Source organism: Ostrinia nubilalis, chromosome 24 (assembly GCF_963855985.1).
Source record: "Ostrinia nubilalis chromosome 24, ilOstNubi1.1, whole genome shotgun sequence".
NCBI classification, from domain to species: Eukaryota; Metazoa; Arthropoda; class Insecta; order Lepidoptera; family Crambidae; genus Ostrinia; species Ostrinia nubilalis.
Genome location: NC_087111.1, coordinates 778,264 through 798,427, shown reverse-complemented (window position 1 = coordinate 798,427; position 20,164 = coordinate 778,264). Strand labels below are relative to the sequence as shown.

Sequence of the window (20,164 nt, the reverse complement as noted above, 5' to 3'; positions counted from 1 at the left end):
TTAAAGTTTTTCTTTTTTCTTCTTTTTTTCAATTTTTCTTTTAGGGTAATGTTTCAAGTCGATGATAACATAATTGCTCAGCTATACGTTTTTGTTCTAGAAATTCTTCTCATGTTTCGCGTAGCTTCTTTTTCGGTGAAATTTTGAGATAATACCTACTAAAAAGACGTTATTTTAGTGGTCAAAACCTAGGAAAACAGTAGTATGAACAGTCCCCTGTGGTATGAACAGTACCCTGTGCTATGAAATGACAGGGGAATGTTCGCCAGGGGAATGTTATTTTTACGTGAATACTTCATAAAACAATATCATTTAAAAACATTAAAATAAACGCAACTTATGTGGCTACATACTAGAAGATTAATTAATTTAAACAAATTGTCGTAATTAAAACTCTTAAAATAGTAAAAAAAAGGCTCACCAGGGGAATGTTTTCACTGACGGCCGAGACGCGTGGTTCACCAGATGACGCAGTAGTAGCATTAAACAAAATAGCGGCTGCCCGCTAGCGACACAACTGAACAACCTTAACACCTATTGCGTTCCGTTTCGCGATCTAAGTGCTTTGCGCCAAAACTAAATATGACTTTAAACCGGTTTTAAAATTTTAACAGGGGAATGTTTTAATAATTTGAGGACAGCATTCTCAGAAGGATATTTTGATTAAAATTATATTGTAAACATTGTTTGTGATGTATTAAGATGCTAACTGTTATTGTTAATGTATTTGGATATTTTTTATTCAAATATCAACAGCAATATAATAAACATTTGTAACCATATGTGTAATTCTGGAAAAGGGACGTACCAGGGGACTGTGATTTGAGACGTTTGAGGTTATTTATTCGAATATTCCATGATTAAATTACTAAATATGCTATGTCATGCTAAGAATACCTAATTCTATGTCGGTATTGATACAAAAACCAGAGAAATTTTAAGGTTTACTACATAAATTTAGCTTGGGACAGCGATTTTCCATTTAGTGGAGAAATGCCCATTCACCAAATTAACACTAGAAATAAAAATAAATTGGCTATACCCGCTTTTAGACTTAATAAAGTGTTTGCCACTTTTATGGGACAAGGTATCCATTTTTATAACAAAGTCCCTGATAAATATAAAGAGCTACCGTATAATAAATTTAAAGGTATAGTTAAAGATCACATGCTTAAAAAAGCCTATTATACAACTCGAGATTTTCTTAATGATAAGTCATCCTGGGAGTAGGATTATGGTCCTCTCATGCTCGCACTAAAAAGAATTAAAATGAAAAGTAATATTGTATAAACTAATAATAATTTCTCAAATGTTATAGTGTCATGCTTCTCAATCTGGACTGTTACTTAGCTTTATTATTAGTTTTTTTTTTAAAGAGATAACTTGGCATTGTCATTCTCACTAAAATGTCTCTGGGGTGGTGGCGTAGTGAGGCGGGTCGTTACATTCCCTCTAATATGGTCGAGTGAAGCGATGGCTGGTTCACTCGTCATGTCTGTGAACAGGCGCTGCTTTCGGGGACTGGTCAATCCAAGTTATTCAAATTTATGTATGCGAGTCATTTCTACTAGTACCTTAATATGTAAGTCTAGATATTAGCACGTCACTACCTTGTTTAATATACCACGCAATCTTGTATACCCATTCTTATGATACACCATACAAGAATGCATGGTAAATTCAGTGAACTGCTCCTGAATCGAATGTACCTACTACTACTATTTCTATTTATTTATATTAACCGGCAGACAGTGGTGACTGAGTTTGTTGCGGCGCTTCTTCTCAGCACTTGCCAAATGTTGGTCTCGAAGCGCTGGTAGGGTAAAAAGATTATGAGACATGTAGAGGCTCCTTAAGAGCATATGACGATTTGTAAGAACTATTTATTAGTCTAAACAAATAAAGAAATTTTGACTTTGACTTTGACATACAAGTAGCTTACATACGTATATAGAAGAACGTAAGTCTAGAAGGACTTGTTAATAAATTGAACGCCTCTAAATATATACAACTCAAGGGTGACTGACTGTCCACCTAGTAGGAGGCCTGCCCACGCTACGTCTTCCAGCCCGTGGTCGCCACTCGAGAACTTTCCTGCCCCAACGGCCATCGTCTCTACGAGCTATGTGCCCCGCCCACTGGTAAAGGTCTGGTAAAGGTCACGGGAAGAGCCTGGATGCGGGCAGCGCAGGACCGTTCATTGTGGAAAACCTTGGGGGAGGCCTTTGTCCAGCAGTGGACGTCATTTAATTTGTTACAAAATTACATCAATTGATATAAGTTATTCAACTGAATTCGCAAACTTTTGCCATTAGTTTCTTTTGCCATACAAAAACTGAAATGTCGCATTTTGAAAATAAAGAGCTATTCACGAAATAGGGTCATCGGTCTGCCATTTCACAATACGGCCGTCATTACGATTAGGCCTAAATTCCCATGAAACTAAGTTTGTGTGAATAAAGCCTTATTAAGGTCGTTCGATTGCTACAATTTAGGGCAATCACGCCTTTAGGACAGGTCTTGATAAAGCTTTAGTTGTGTTATAAAAATGCGACGAATAAATTTATTAATGGGCTGGAAGACGTAGCGTGGGCAGGCCTCTTACTAGGTGGACCGACGATCTGGTAAAGGTCGCCGGAAGAGCCTGGATGCGGGCAGCGCAGGACCGTGCATTGTGGAAAACCTTGGAGGAGGCCTTTGTCCAGCAGTGGACGTCATTTGGCTGAAACGAACGAACGAAATTTATTACAAGTTTCAACATTAGCGTGTTGTTTTTCGTTGAATGATCGAGAAGTTAACAACGCTTCCATAATCATGTATGTAGATGGCCATAACCATAACCATATGAAATCGATTCAAAGCCAGAAATATCCAATGCAAACTACAAATACGAAGTTATTTTTCAATACTTATGTCCCATCTGGATGTTGAGCCCAAAGGCTCTATATTGTAGGAGTCTTATGACTGTCATCAACCTGTTCACCTAATTCTACAACGATACGACTAATATTTCTCGTTTTAAAACCTCAATACAACGAGACAAAAGTCGGCCCAGAAATAACCATTTCGTTCACCCACTTTCTACTAGCGAAATACCCCTTTCATCCGTCAAACCATTCATGCTAATATGAGCTTTATGTCTGTACCACACGAGCTAAATCTCAACAGGTTGGTATCTATGTTTCAGCTTGCAAGTCTCAGTTTTGTTTGGTCGGAATATAAAAATACTTCAGTTGCATTACCAACTGTATTTTTATGGAGATAGAGTAGAAATTTATTTGGCAGATACGGGTACAAATAAGCTTTGGCGCATCTGCCCTCTAATTACACAAAACGATGGTTCCTTATAATAATAAGCAATAGAGTTTCATTGAGGCTGAATATAAAGTGATTAAATGAAATACCTTCATTAGTGATCTTTAGTGTTTGTTCTTCATCCTCATCCTCATCTTTGTGGAGTAAACGTTTCATGAAAGCTTTGAAAGGCTTTGATATAATAGCAGACAAGTTTTTGTTATGCTTTTAGTAATGTGGTCTGTAAGTACATAGTATTAAACCTAGTTACCACTACATAAAATGCTCATAATATAAAGCACTATCGGGACTATTCCCACCTCTCGTTCCCACAGCTGCAACTTCTGTGTAGCATGGATCTACAGCTTAGTTTGTCCCTGGAGAAAGTTAAACTGTCATTGGACCCGCAACGAAATTAATCAGAAGTACATAGGAGGAGTTCGAAGTTAAGGTTCGACTTCCTCGACCAGATAGTCTGATTGACTAGTTCCGTAGTTACTCTCATCTGTGTTCTAGTGATACGACCACATGCTCAGACCTAGAGGTCCCGGGTTCGATTCCCGAGGGAGTTAATTTTCTGCTAAGTATGATTGGGGGTAGGTCCTGTTCTAAATTCGCCTGGCTAGATACCCCCATCTTATCTAAGTCTGTCGCCATAACTACATGTTAACAGTATTGTTAAGTTCCGACAGAGATCCTCCATGGTTGACGATTCTGGGTGTAGCTCGCTTCGGCCTGATCATCATTTTCCATTGAACAGGTGAAACGCAGGTCAAGAGTTCGTTCATTGTTGTTTAAAAACCTAGAATGACTGAGTTTGTTGTGGCGCTTCTTCTCAGCACTTGCCAAATGTCGGTCTCGAAGCGCTGGTAAAAATATAGACATGTAGAGGCTCCTTAAAAGCAAAAATTTGACGATTTGTTAGTATTTAAATAGTCTCTACAAATAAAGAAATTTTTACTTTTACTTTGATAAAATATACAAATTGCAGGTGTTTTCATATCACCGTTGAAGTAAACGCTTTACGCCACGATGACGATGACATTTTGCTGGCGTTGAGTAACACTTTATACGCTCACTGAAATGCGGGATTATCTTTGCATAATACCTTCTTCAAGGTGTATTTTTATCTTCTTACTTCCGATAGTGAATCATAGGCAAATCGAGCCGAGACATACGAGTATTTTTTATTCGAACAATCAGATCGCGATTGCAAAGCGGGAGACGAATGACTTAGAAAGATGATAGTTAGTTGGGTTTTTTCCCTGGTTTGGTGATAGTTAGCTTTCTAATTGGGCTCTTGTACTTGATACATGTATATTTTCTTAAATCCGATCGTCCTGGACAGCAAGCAGCCTTTCTAGGCCGTTACAGGCTTTCGGGAATGAAGCTAGAGATCAGAGAATTTGTGTTTATTTATCTACCACATTCCTATATTCCATTCTGTAGCGTTTTTTGTACCGCTATGCCTTGTCTGTCACACCTATGGTGAAGTGTTAGTTTGAAGGACAGTCTGGTTATCGGGCCTATTATAATGTTCACATTTATTCCGATGAGCAGTCTTATGAGGTAGTAAAGTTACTTTACCTCAGAAATTTAGCACGACGGATTAGCAAGCTGAAGTGGCAATGGGCAGGGCACATAGTACGCAGAACTGATGGCCGATGGGGCAGCAAGGTTCTGGAGTAGAGGCCATGTACGTGAAAGCGCAGCTGAGAACGTCCACCCAACGACCTCATAAAGGTAGCAGGATGGCTCTGGATGATGATGACGTACCTCAAAGACCTCCCTGGTGGCAGAAAAGGGCAGCAATTCCACGTCCACTTGCAGGTTTTCCCGATCCAGGCTTACTTTGATAAATCCAGAATTTACCGAAATTGCCAGAATACAACATGGCTGTTAACATTGTTGTTATGGCGATAAGCTAGCTGGGTAGACCGAGCATTTAGAACATATCCTATCGTACCTCAAAGACCTCCCTGGTGGCGGAGAAGGGCAGCACGGCCACGCCCACCAGCAGGTCGGCTACCGCCAGCGACACGATGAACAGGTTCGTCACGCTGCGCAGCTTCGACGAGCACAGCACCGCTGCTATCACCAGGCAGTTGCCTGCAACAGAGAGAAGAATAACTTAGGAAAAAAAGCGAAAGAAATGGAAGCACATCGCCAGGAGAGCTACCCTAGGAGATGAGATCACCCACCATGTACCTCGTCAGCGCAACCACGACCAGTCTGATATGAGTGCCCAACTAAGAAGAAGATATGGGTTCAACAGAATGTAAAAACGTGCACAGCAAGGTGGCTATCATCAGGCAGTTGCCTGCAAGAAGAAGAACGGTTTAGGAAGAAACAATAATTGTTTAGTACATCATCACAACGTACACGGTTATTATCACCAAGTAATTGCATGCAATGTGAAGAACGACCTAAGAAGAATGAAGGAGAAATAAATAATAAGGTTCATCGGGATCTAAAGTAGAGAATTGCATCGGCTGTTACCAGGCAGTTGCTTGCAAAATGAAAGATTTATGAAGGAAGAACGAAATAATTAATCAGAATCTAAAGACATATGCACACGCCACCTGACACCAGGCAGTACGACATCGACATCATAAGCTATACACCGTGGCATCTTCATCGTCATTTCAGCTACATGACGTCCTCTGCTTAACATAGGCCTCCTCCAATGATTTCATGATTGGCCGGTCGGTGCCCTGTTAGTTTTACTAATATTATTATTATGGAGAACGAGAAAATCGTAATAGAAGTAGGTATATCCGTGAATTCCATTAAAATCCCAACTAATATTATAAATGCGAAAGTAACTCTGTCTGTCTGTCTGTCTGTTACGCTTTCCCGCTTAAACCTCGCAACCGATTTTGATGAAATTTGGCATAGAGATAGTTTGAGTCCCGGTAAAGAACATAGGATAGTTTTTATCCCGGTTTTTGAAACAGGGACGCGCGCGATAAAGTTTTTCTGTGACAGACAAAATTCCACGCGGGCGAAGCCGCGGGCGGACAGCTAGTAGATATAATATTTGCTTCTTCCGGTAGAGAAGGAAAAAACATCAAGTTCGGAACCCACATTCCTTTTGTTTTTCAGCAAAAATATTGCTCCCTAAACTTCAGCTTATTTCAGCTCGACTTAGAAATAACTGAAACGGAAATGCCTTTTCATACTTCACCGTTAAAATGTCGCTCGAACGCCAAGTCTCGCGGAAAATTACAGTTTTTTAATAAAAGGAAACGGCGAAAACTGGCCCAAGGCGTTGTGAATTTACGGCCATCGAGGAATACTAATATTGTTAAAGGAATAAACAATAGAGATTGATACGGTAAGGTTAATATTACGTTATGTACAAAAAAAAAATTTAGTGATTTAAAAAAATACATAGACCGAGCGCTTTTACACGTCCTGAAAACAAACTTCAGGTCTATTTTTTTTTTGACGCTGAATATTTAAACGATCTAAATTACATACCCCCACATCAAGACAACATAATCCTATCTGAAAGATTTCAACTGTCTTGATCCGGTAGTACCAGGTTCGATTCCCAAATTGGACTGCGTCACCAAGCGACACCAGGCGCCACAATAGTAGAGCCACAAGACAAACATATTTTTCTATAAAGAAACTACGAACGAACCTCATAAATAACCTTGTGGGTGGCAACATACCCATTTAGAAAATGTTTTAGATACATAATGTGTTCGCTATTTTATCAGGAAGTAACTTTACCGTATAATATTTCAATTGTATAATACATTCATTATTCTAATGAAGAAATAGAAAAAAGCGTCGGCGTGCCTACTACGGACATAACTTTTATTTAGGGTTCCGTTCTAGGGCGGGGAGGCCATAAATAAAAAATAAAAATACCATTTCACACTTAGGTCGAGTAGAGCAGGGGCGCTAAACATTTGGGGAAATATAACTACGAATGTTACTCGTATAAACTCGGGCAATAAAACTGGCGGCTTAGTTGTAACTTGCATGTTATGTGGCAAGTTTCTAAGCAATTATGTCATTCGTGTGTGAAAGAGGGGAAAGATTGACGGTTTTTGGGTCGTTTTGAAAACTTTTTGTCGTTTCATATCTAAAGGGAAGGGAGTTATGGAAATAAAAGTTAGTCGTATATAAAAATTGTTGCAATAAAAACTTGTTTCTGCCCGCATACATTTTGGTTTGTCACAGAGTATCGCAGTTAATACGCAGGTTGTACGCTCTAAAACTTTTTGAAAATATCTTCATTCCGTATCAAAATGCATTTTCATTTATCTAGCTTTTTTCGTGTTTGAAGGTTGCAACTACCTTATGTATGCACCCTGTATGCACTGATAGGTATGTATCAAACGATTTTATTGGTTATACATTTTATCGCATAGATTCAATTCAATTTCAATATAACTTCGCGCTAGAAAAAGTTTTAAACATTAAATTGGTGCTGGCTTATGTAAATGCTATGAATAAAACTATTCATTAATTATTCAGTATCTACAGTAGGTACCCTACCTTTACCCACCACTAACAAAGGAACATCAGAACACTGCAAACCAAAAAAGTAAAAAACTAAAAAATTCAAATCGTGAAATGTTTTCAGGCAGTTCGACGCGAAAAAATTTCAATAAAGGTTGGTAGCCTCTGGCGCCTTCAATATACAATGATTTATGAATGAAGTAGATTTCTCTTCGTTACTGCATCGAATAAATAACAGTTTTCATCTTCGTTCTGACGCCCGGACTTGAGTGTGTGCCTGTTGACATTGATTCGCTTTTTGCGATAATTTGTATATGGATGTTCGAAATAATGAGTTTGTGACAAGACAAAGTGAGAAAAGTGTAAATTAAATTAAGGCTTTAAGTATCCTACATCTTCTTTAAAAAGTACTTTAATTATTTTGATGAATCTGCATGGCTGATGGGCATCAGCCATCCAGTCTCTAGAAGCTTCCTGCCCCGCATAACCAAACTGTAGAATGTACTGTCTTTTGGACCGATACGATTTTCTATCTTTCAAGAAGAGAGCATATTTATATCGTAAAGGCAGGCTACGCACTTGTAACGCCCCTGAGACTGCGGGTGTCTATGGGCGACGGTAATCATTTACCATAAGGTGATCCGTTTACTCGTTTGCCTCAGGAGGCAGGTCCCAGAAACAAACATCCTAAACTATGGGGATTGTACTGTAACTCCTAAACAACTACATTTCTGATCGTTCGTTCGTTTCAGCCAAATGACGTCCACTGCTGGACAAAGGCCTCCTCCAAGGTTTTCCACAATGAACGGTCCTGCGCTGCCCGCATCCAGGCTCTTCCCGCGTCCTTCACCAGATCGGCGGTCCACCTAGTAGGAGGCCTGCCCACGCTACGTCTTCCAGCCCGTGGTCGCCACTCGAGAACTTTTCTGCCCCAACGGCCATCGTCTATACGAGCTATGTGCCCCGCCCAATGCCACTTGATTTTAGCAATTCTGCGAGCTATGTCGATCACTTTGGTTCTCTTGCATTTCTGATCATAGAGCATTAAAAATAGAGTCTATTAGAGACACTCTTACCATATTCTTCTAACAGCAACCTACATAAAACTTTGCATGTTTTTTTAATACATAATTAACACCTATATCGGTAACAACGTAACAATAGCAATGTATCCCACTCCGCATGAATGGCGTGAAAGATTGCGACTTTGACGGATCGTGTCCGGAACGCGAGTGGGGGCACGTTGTGGGTAGTTCGTTAAGATAATTGGCGGGTAGAACTGGTAAGGTTTCTATCACGCATAATGAGAAAGAAAACAGTTGAGTTGAAGCCTCCTTTTTTTAATAGGTTAAAAGGAAAGCAACATATTGATAGTAAATTCTTTCAGTGTTAATTATGGTAGCGATAGCTTATCGCTACGATCAAGTATTCACTCTAACTTAAAAAGCCAAAAGTAACTGCGATGTACAGTCGCGGAATGAAAAGGTTCGTCACCTTAGTGTCGGTTTTCGCTTGCACTAGGTACTGTAAGAGTCAAACCTGCCAACATAACCGTGCAAGAAACATTGCTGCTAACATTTAAATAAATATGACGTTTGCTAACGAATAAGGTTTTGCTTGTTTATTTTTCTATCCCATCAGTGCAATGTTACAAAATGTAGTTTTTTTTATTTAATAGATAATGGCAGGTTGAACCAACAAGAAGGTTTTAGTTTATCTATACTTATAATAAATCTGTAGAGAGGTCAATTCTGTACATGAAATATATTTTCAAAATAACTATGAGGGGGTGATTAGTTATCGATACTGATGCCAAAAATGCAATCAGTAAAATTTTTGTCTGTCTGTCTGTCTGTCTGTCTGTCTGTCTGTATGTTCCTTATAGAAACAAAAACTACTCGACGGATTTTAACGAAACTTGGTACAATTATTCTTCATACTCCTGGGCAGGTTATAGTATACTTAGGAATTCCCACGGGAACGGGATTTAGTAGGAAAATCGTTTTGTATGAAAAATCTAAACCGCTTAAGTTAGACGCTTCAAATTTTTCATGTAGGTACCTTAGTAAACTTAAAGCTTAGTTATAACAAAGAATTCCCGGAATTCTCACGGGAACGGGAGTTAGCGGGAAAAAACATTTGTATGAAAAAATCTAAACCGCGTAAGATAGATGAAGGAGGTAAAACGGGATCCACGCGTACGAAGTCGCGGGCGGCCGCTAGTCAATCATAATAATCTTCTTGACAAGTTAAATCGTCAAACAACTTTCATCTGAATAATTTTGAACTTTACTGACGAACAGTTAAAGATTATTTTCTCTAACTCGAGATTATTCTGTAACATAGTTTCAAAAGGTAATATTATTATGTGCTCGCGATTCGTTGAAGGAATCAATTTGAAAACTGACGAACCTTTTCATTCCGTGACTGTACATTAACTAGAAATAAATAAACAAGGTGATGGTAAGGAAGATACAGTCGAAGATCGAGCTCAGTTGTGATCATCTAACCATAGTAATTTTATTAGAGCCTTAGTTGAATCAAATGTGAACTTAAATATTCATGAGATATTCAAGAAATCGCCAGATTCCAATCTACAACTTTAAAACTTTCAGTAGAATATTTAACGAGTTTTTTCAATGGCGGTACTCTGAATATTTTCAAGAAAGAAACCACAATTTCACCCAAAGTAAAACGGGACAACAATAGTAGCATTTCAATTCAATAGTTCCACTGCAGCTGGAGCCAACAAATCATCGGAGAATATTGAAAACACGCGGATAAAGAAACTTCTAACCCTCCAGCCGTAAGGTTTTTATTAGAAAAAGGGTCAGGTTTCTTATGTCTGTAAAGGTTGGTGCAGAACTGTTGTAGATTTCGATTTATAAATAACGGGACTATTCCCACCTCTCGTTCCCACCGCTGCAACTCCTGTGTAGCCAGGATCTACAGCTTGACCACCACAAAAACCCAACCAATGAAGGTCGATTTATAAATAGTCAAGCATAAGTTTTTAATGTTAAAGATCAATTGCAGTTTGATTAGTGTGTTAAGATTTATACTTTGGTGTCATCTTGTAATACGCCCCAATTTCATAAATCTTTCATTTCTTAGTTTTGTCTATCTATGTATGTAACTTTAAGGAACTGATGATCTTATTAAGACTTTTAACCCTTAGCTTAAGCTTAAGGGTTAATAACAAACAATCAAATACTTAGTATCTAGATGTGCATAATTTAATGAACTGTAAAAACGCTATTTTCCGATATATTTTATGTCAAAATGAATTTAATGAAGCACCTATAGATTCTCTTTGGTTGCCAATATTTTTGGTGTTTATCCAATTACTATAATCTCTTTGGTTAATCTAAATTATGTTTGTGTCAGGAGTGGGTTCACCATAAAATTCCTGATGTTGAATCCGTTAAACTTAAAACAATCCCATGATTCCATAAAACAAGAACAACAGATGGCTACAAACGTCTGCCCAGATCTGACAAGGACAATGAGCAAAAACAGCAAAGATAAATGCGAACTAATTACAACGAGCCGGGTTCATGGCGAGCGAATGTTTTTTGGCCGAAAACATGGCGGAAATCATTGTGATTACGAAGATTAATGAATTCAACTAAATTAATTCATAAATTATTTGGAATGGTTTATTCGACTCCAGTTTTGTGACCATTGCTCAAGTTTAAATACTCAAGGTTTTTATTTCTTGCCTGAAATAGAAACTTTCATCCTATCTTCTTTATTTAACTATACAGGGTGTCCCAAAATTTGCACGTCACACTGACACCAGAGGCAAATGAGCTTAAGACGCATCTAACTAGTATATTAAGTCCATTTTTAAAAATAACTTATATGAGTCATATTTCAAAACTCATCAAACTTTTCTATGGAAATGAATAAATAAAATTGGTCATATCTTAAAACTTATGAAACTTTTCTATGGACATATTAGGCTTGTTCGATGCGTCTTAGACTCAGCTACCTCCAGTGACGTGCTAATTTTGGGACACCCTGTAGATATATGAACAGGCTCCGAAAATACTTGACCGATTTAAAAAAAAACATCCCATGGATTATAACCACCATTATTTCTAATGAAGATAAGTTCGCTAGAACAGCTAGCTGATGATATACATTAAAAATTCTCAACCTGTTTTTCTCAAAGGGTACGCAAACTGTTCAATAAATATCATAAAACTCAAACTACTTTCTCAGTAGTCGACCAACATCGTCCGGGATTGTATGCAATACTTTATATCTGTAACAAACTCGTTCGATTCCCTTTTGTAGCTTTTATATTGTGTCGGAAGAGTTATTTGTTTTTAGGGATCCGTGCATGTTTTGGCAGATTTTCTTAGGAACCAATAGTTTTGGGAAACTAGAACGAACGATGTGCTTTAAAAGGCAAATTGTAATTTTGGGGGTACAGTTTTTGAGCTTTTATTGTGATGGTTCAAATAGACTAAGAAATAGTGAACGCCAGACCTACGTTATTAAATAAAGGCTGAAATAAAAGTTCATATTTTTTTTGCTTATTTTTATTGAAACATGCAATTTTATGCATTATTATGTAAATAAAATTTTGGCATTATCCGATACATCCTAAGCCTCGCAATGCCTAATACATAAAATACTCTACTAAATATATAAAAAAAACTGTGACAAAACACATAGTATTGTGTTAATGTTATTCACTTACACAAATCTCTTTGTGAACGCAATTTTCAAAAGTGCTTCGTTAGAGTATACGGAACCTTCTTCACACAAGAATAACTGTAACTTGACTGCATTTTCTATGTCAATACTGATGAATTGTTACTGCTGTGTTTTTTGTAAGGCAGGATGATCTTTACCAGTGGCCGGTTTTAATAAAAAGAATTTGTTGTTGCAGCCTTTTTGAGGAAAACTGCCTTTAATATATTATTTCATCATCATCATCATCATCATCTCAGCCATAGGACGTCCACGATGACATCATAAAGGTAGCAGGAAAGCGCTGGACGCAGGTCGCTACCAACCGGGCAATATAATAAGCATTGGGGGAGGCCTATGTTCAGCAGTGGACGTCCTAAGTATGTCTGAGATATTATTTACTAGATGAGAATCATTATGTTTTTATGTGTAGGTTATGTTTTATTGATGTTTTAACGATATTAATAAATTAATTGTTCTAAATACGACTGTCAAATTCATAATTAATTTATTAATTAAATTTTCAACATTAATTTTATGTTTGTATTCACAAAAAGTTTTACTTGTTTTGTATTGTTCTTTATTAGATCAATAGTACCCAAACAAATAAGTTAAATTAAGTTATTTAATCAACGGAAAACATCTTGAAACTTAATTAAATTCATACAACTACTCGGCTAAAATCAAATGAATGCTAAGCCTGAACTGAGGGTAGTGGGACAAAACATGTAAATCACAGGGTCCGTGTCGACAAACAAATCCAGATTTAATCTGGTAATGGAGGCTGGTGTCACTCGGTCGGACGGCCGAGTGATATTAAATGTGCGGGCCGGCTCCGCGAATTAACATCGAGTTGACTGGCTGAACTCTGGTTAACAAATTGGTGGTCAGTTTCTGCAGCGTAAACTTTAGCAGAGGTGGGTTAACTTTAATGGAGATGGGTTTGATCACTTTACCTGACCCCTTAGACTAAATGCACTTTTTGATCGAATCGACAATCGAATCCGTCAAAACTTCATACAAAAAAAGGCTTTTCGACCACTTTTTGACTGGTGTACTGGTGGTGATCGCAATCAAAATGTGCACTTTGTCTAGACCCGGGACCGATTCTTATGTTATTTTATTATTAGCATCGAGTTGACTATAAACAACGCTATGCCTGTCTGTGTGTGACGTCACCCATAATCAGTGTGAGTGCGAGAGAAAACGTGATTATGCACACAAATTGGTGGTGACTTTCTGCATAAACTTTAGTGGAGGCAGGTTTGCTCTCTTGACCTGGTCTCGGACCCGATTCTTATGTTACTTTATTGTTAACATCGAGTTGACTAAGCTCTGGTTAACAAATTGGTGATCAGTTTCTCAGCTACTTTAGTAGAGGAAAGTAATCTCTTAACTTAGTCATAGGTCTGTTTCTTAATATATTCATAGTGCCTATATCACTTTTATTATTATTATTGAAAACCAGTGTAGACCAAACATAAGTAATGTAACATCATAAGATTGCAATATCAATAAGTAAATATTTATTTTGGCTCGCTGTCGAGAATGTTTGATAGATGCGTGTAAAAAGTAAGAAGAAAAACTGTCACAGAAAAACATTAATGCGCGCGTCCCTGTTTCAAAAACCGGGATAAAAACTATCCTATGTCCTTTCCCGGGACTCAAACTATCTCTATTCCAAATTTCATCAAAATCGGTTCAGTGGTTTAGGCGTGAATGCAAGACAGACAGACAGAGTTACTTTCGCATTTATAATATTAGTATAGATGTTATTTTTTGGCTCTCGTATGGAACTCGTATACGAGTAGAATCCGTTTTTGTTGTCTAAAAAGCCTACAAAATATAATATTCAGGTTGTAGTGTAGCTATTACATTACTTAATGAACAGCAATTTAGTATGTAGTGTGAATGTTTGAATTCACAGATCACAGAAACTAAAGGGAGATGTGACAAGGGGGCGTGGCCGGTGTCGCAGCAATATGCCCAAAAACAGAACACATTGCTCGTGACAGCAATAATGACAGCAGCGATGTAATAATGTAAACAGTTTACATTGCTTGCGTAGTACTAAAGATTATTCGAACGTTGAGTACTGATACCGCAGTGGATAATGAACATAATTATGTTTAGATTACTTTGTGTGTGTGAATTTCTAAAGCGACACTGAGTTCCGAACTCAGCGCATTAGTTGGCATCTCTCTATATCTCTATGTTTGAATCCAATTAAATGACCCGCAATTAGCTGCGTCTTAAAAGCCTCAACCACTTTCTTCAACCAGGTACATAGTTAACTCGCGTTAACAAGCGAGTTGCTAAGCAATCGTTAACGTTAGGCGGTGCCGCCCGCCCTAGCCGCGCCGGCTAATTTTGGCTCGTACTAATTGGCCTCGGGCGAAGTGTTTAGGGCAAAGAATGCAGCATTTGTTTAATGGCTTTACCCGCTGTACAATTGCGACACATTCAGTGGCAAATACCAGACGAGGGATCTTTCATTTGATGTCAAGTTTGAACAGAAACACGAAACAAATGACTGCAACTTTAAGAATTTATATTAATTTTGTGTTTCATTTAAATTACATTTTCATGGATACATTTATTTTTAGAATGCAACGTGACCGTAGTGAGTGGTAACTATTTCAGGTAAAAAGCATATTGTGTTGTTTTAAATAGTGTTGTTCTTTCCTTCTTGATTGATGAAGTTTTAGGCAGCAATAAAATCTGAACTCATAGTTAGAGATTGATATCTAACGTAAAACCTATGTTGGTAACGTTGAAGTGAAGGTGAAATAAAATCTCTACATTTTCTTACAGATATTAGACTATACGAGTATAACAATCATGAATTTATTGCATTGGGTTGAATAAAACAAAACAATATTTGCTTATTTTATGAAACGTGAAAGATATTCAGTTTATTATAAAGAGATTTGATTAAAATCCGACCCTTACGAGATTATAGCAAAGTTTAAATTAAAATTGAAGGTGTAAATTCCCGTGTTTATTAAATGTTGATGACATTTGCTTTAACTAATTACACTGTTGCCTGAAAGTTACTTAAACAAATTAAACGAATCATAATGACGATGAACATATACATATAAACCACCCCGATAGTAGCATAGAATTCCATAAACACTGAACCCACAATTTACCTCAATCTGACGCCATAACACTAGCAAGTATGCACAAACAGTACTTGAAAAAGATCTTACATAAAAGACACATTGCAAGAAAATAAATCCTTGTAAATTACCAAGACATAAAGGCCCTTTACTTTTGTCGCACTTTATACAACGCTTCAACCGCAAGCTTTACTGACGTAAGAATAAAACAAACAATTGCTAGTAAAAAGCCAAGAAAAATAAAATCCTACGTTATTCCGACCTTTTACGCTCCGAATAAAACATGTTCGCAGCACGTGCTACGGCGTAGCTCCGTAGCGTTTCTCCGTAGCTTTGTAGCAGCGGGCTTGGATGGAGGTAGGTTCGCGAGGTTTTTAATTTTGTACTTTTTAGCAGGGATGTTATGGATATCCGTAACCGAAACCGAAACCGGTATAATATTAATCCTATTACGGATATAGGATTAATATTACCGTATCCATAACCGAAACTACATATCTATAACATCCCTACTTTTTAGCAAACGAAATGTAAGTTTTAAATTACTTGAAAATATCGTATTGCCTAAAGTATGTTATAGGTTCGATTCTCACCTTAGGTAATTTAGTTTCAGATGCAACTCTTAGCGCTAGAATTTGTTATAACTCAGTTTTTATACAAGTAAATATTGTAATTTATTACAAACTTATTGATTTTTCAAGTCTTTTTGAGAAAAGTTTGTTGAACTTTGATTGGTATTGAGTAAGCTCACTGTATGTTTTTCTAACATGCTGCATCGCAGCCAGGTTTAAAAATAAATTGCATCGGGTGAGAACGTACTAACAGTTTTAGAAGAGTTTATTTAGAGATACAATTTATTTAAGTTCTACATTACTGTACTGTATGAACCTATTTGGTAATTGTTCTTTTGACACCCATTTTTAAAAAAGAAAGGTTTAACTCTCATATACTGTTCAAGCAGGCTAATAGCAGTAATTTGGGTCACACCTTTAAAAGTTTTATGAATTTTCAGTCAAGTCTTGAATACCCACCATTAAGGTCAAACTAAAATTATCGGTTTTTCTTTGATAAATGAACGCTCATGAGAAATCCTTTTTATTTGTGACCACGAATTACCCCTAGAGCTCTATAAAAACACTGTAACGATGTAAGGGTTCGGTTTATGCTGGATACAAACGGGATGTTCGTGTGAATGTTAGTATACTAATAAACGGGATCCTGTAAAAAACGGATGGAGAACCGAACGCGATGGAGGACTGTTGTGGACGCCCTCTTCCCCATCTAGGGGACACAGGACCTTAAGTCAAGTAAAAAAACGGAATGGATTTGGAACGAGCCCTAATGCTAAAATTTTTGCGTTACGTTGATCGCAACGTAACACATATCGATGTGCAACTGTGTACGGCGATAAAATGTAGGCTGTAGAACATTATATCTAGGCGTGTAAGTTACCTGATGTAACTAACTCAAGTATGGGGAGAGACGTGAGACTGTAGAACATATTAAAACTTATATCTAGACGTGTGGATTGCTTGCAATAACTGGCCTTTGCTTGCTCGAACACTGCATATTTGTTAACCTTCGTCTTGCTAAGGTGCAGCTTGATGTGAGGCTGCAGAGCACATTGGACCTTATGTGTAGGCGGGTAAGGACCTGCGATGACCAGCACGTCGATGAGCGCGAGCAACAAGGGACGCGAGGCTGGTCGGCTCGTCCCAGCGCACTCGCTCGAGCGGCGAGCGACATTGAACCTTATGTGTAGGCGGATAAGGACCTGCGATGACCAGCACGTCGATGAGGCTGGTCGGCTCGTCCCAGCGCACTCGCTCGAGCGGCGAGTGACATTGGACCTTATGTGTAGGCGGGTAAGGACCTGCGATGACTAGCACGTCGATGAGGCTGGTCGGCTCGACCCAGCGCACTCGCTCGAGCGGCGAGCGACATTGAACCTTATGTGTAGGCGGGTAAGGACCTGCGATGACCAGCACGTCGATGAGGCTGGTCGGCTCGTCCCAGCGCACTCGCTCGAGCGGCGAGCGACTTTGGACCTTGTGTCTAGGCGGGTAAGGACCTGCGATCGGTCAAAAGAGAGATGCAGGTTATGGCGCGAGAGAGCTGATCTTCCTGCCCTTTTGTCCCTGTCTGAGAGTCCTCCACCTGGACATGAGCTCCCCTGGCTTACCTGGAAGTCTTTAAATAGACTTCGGACGCAAGTTGGCCGTAGTAAGGACAATATTGTCAGGTAGGGATTCTTGGATGGTTCCCTAGTCTATGAAGCACATGATGTCGTGCCCTGATTGCCCAAGCAATTGCACTCAGGAGGATTTGATGAGTGCTGCTGACAACGCCGCTCTTGTGGCGGAGTTTTGGGCTGACACTGTGTAGGTAGAAGACACGAAAAGAAGAAGAAGGACCTGAGATGACCAGCACGTCGATGAGGCGGGTCAGCTCGTCCCAGCGCACTTGCTCGAGCGGCGAGCGACATTGAACCTTATGTGTAGGCGGGTAAGGACCTGCGATGACCAGCACGTCGATGAGCGCGAGCACGGCGAGGGACGCGAGGCTGGTCGGCTCGTCCCAGCGCACTTGCTCGAGTAGCGCTGCGCACGCGCTCTCGTTCAGCGAGCGCATATTGTGCGCTGCGCCGGTCGAGCCGCGCGGCGCATTGCCCGGGCGGCGCTATGGCGATAACCGCATCGTTTCGGCTCTCTGGGGACAAAGAGATATTGTTTATTAACAACATGTAACGTAAATGCGCCTATTACCGCCAGTTTAAGCTCACTTCGGATAAACGTTAGAAAATTAGATATAAGATGTGGTGATAGAAAAGAAACTTTAATTTATTTATAACAATGATGAAGTGATCTTTGAATTCAAGTAGTAACAATGAGTATTTAATCACGTAATAATTAATAAATAGCAATTTAATCTGAAAAAGCAGTTGTTTCTATTACCGACCTATAGACGAGGTGTGTTTCTATTAACGTTTTTTCTGTTTCTATTACCGACCGCTAAGAATATTGCTCTTCAATTGGGTATATTCCAAGAGACACGGGTTCGATTCCCGCTCAGAGGCTCGGGAACCACTTGATTTTTTCAAGTTAAATTTGTTTTGCTTTTGAATTTCAGTATCATTAAAAGAGAAAGGGCACGCTTCTCGAAAATAAATAAATAATCAAGCAGAAAAAGTAAAATAATAAATTCTTCTACTATACTTGATTTTTCGGTACCCTGCGTTCTAGTGATTAGTGGGGGTCGTTATTTAAACTTTATTTGAGTTTTAATTTAATTTTAATTTAATATTTTATTTTTAATTTTACTATAATTTTTAATTAGTTTTTGACTTATGTTTTTGATTTTCATTGTGTGTAATTGTGTATTTTAATTTAAACTTTGGACAATTGGACACTGTCTGTATAATTATTTTAAATTATTTTTTTTTATTCAAAGGATCTTAAAAAGTTACATAGTTGTTGTGATAACGCATGATTGGTTTGGTGTCATGTCATAAATGTTAGTTATATACAAAATACAGGCTTATAAGTCTTCTAAGGTGGCGTTATAGTTATGAGGCGGTAATAGAATTAAGTATGAATATTACTTTATTCTATTAGCGACCGTAAAAAAAAACAGTAACCAGCTAAAATATCTACTTTAATGAAGACGTGATCAGTGAAGTATCATTTCTATTAGGTTTTATTTTATATCAAATAGATACTAATTAGAATTTAACAGGTTTTTATAAAATCTACTGTCATACATTATTAGAGATATTCTTTAATGTTCATTGCAGTTTTATGCCAAACCTATGACAATAAACGTATGGCGTTAATTGATTTAATTATGTGAAATATTCTTATGAATCGATCAAGACAAAAAAATCGAGGTTAAATGCGTAATTAAATATATAAATACTAAAATAAAAAACGTTATCAAAATTCTAACAACGCCATGGGTCGTTATTAGGAACCAAATTATGAAAAGTGTTTCTATTACCGCCCTTATTTAAAATTGCATTTAAGCTACAAAAATACAGCGAGAGGGCTATGTTGAGGGTTTATTAAGGAAACTAAAGTACGAATTAATATTATCATGCAAAAACATATTGGCACACTCATTTTGAATGTGTTAAAATCGCTAATTAATAACAAGGTGCACCTTAAGTAGCTGGGAGCGCGTCAGTATGAAAAGTGCGTCCGTTGCGGGCGCGTCTCATTTAATGTCAAATAACTCCATTTACTGGTTATTTACGAACACAAACTTTAATCGTTTTGATAGTCAATAAACATATCTAGATATTTTTTAGCTAACGTGTTTTCTGGAACCTGTTATTATGTCTTTTATGAAAGAAAGAAAAATAGGGCGGTAATAGGATACAAATTTTGGGGGGTCGTTAATAGGCGCACTTACGTTACTAGGAAAATTGACAGACTCAGGTGGGGTCTAAGAGCGCTTTCGCATTAGGGCGTTAGTAGCGCGACTGCAGCGTTAGTAGCGCGGCTGCAGCGCGGCAGCGGCGTTTTTATAATGTAAAGGCATGCATCCGCTGTCACATAGTATGT

The 20,164-nt window shown here is 38.2% G+C and overlaps 1 protein-coding gene across 1 annotated transcript in view; it reads right to left on the bottom strand.

The window, feature by feature from the left end:
* The window catches only part of LOC135083727 (octopamine receptor Oamb), a 166,689-nt gene that overhangs the window by 24,447 nt on the left and 122,078 nt on the right, over positions 1-20,164 (bottom strand). Inside the window, exons 3-4 of the mRNA XM_063978450.1 lie at positions 18,116-18,311; positions 5,261-5,403 (exon numbers count right to left, since the gene is read on the bottom strand). Of these exons, the coding sequence (XP_063834520.1) occupies positions 5,261-5,403; positions 18,116-18,233 (261 nt within the window). The 5' untranslated portion in view covers positions 18,234-18,311. The remainder of the gene's footprint in view (positions 1-5,260; positions 5,404-18,115; positions 18,312-20,164) is intronic.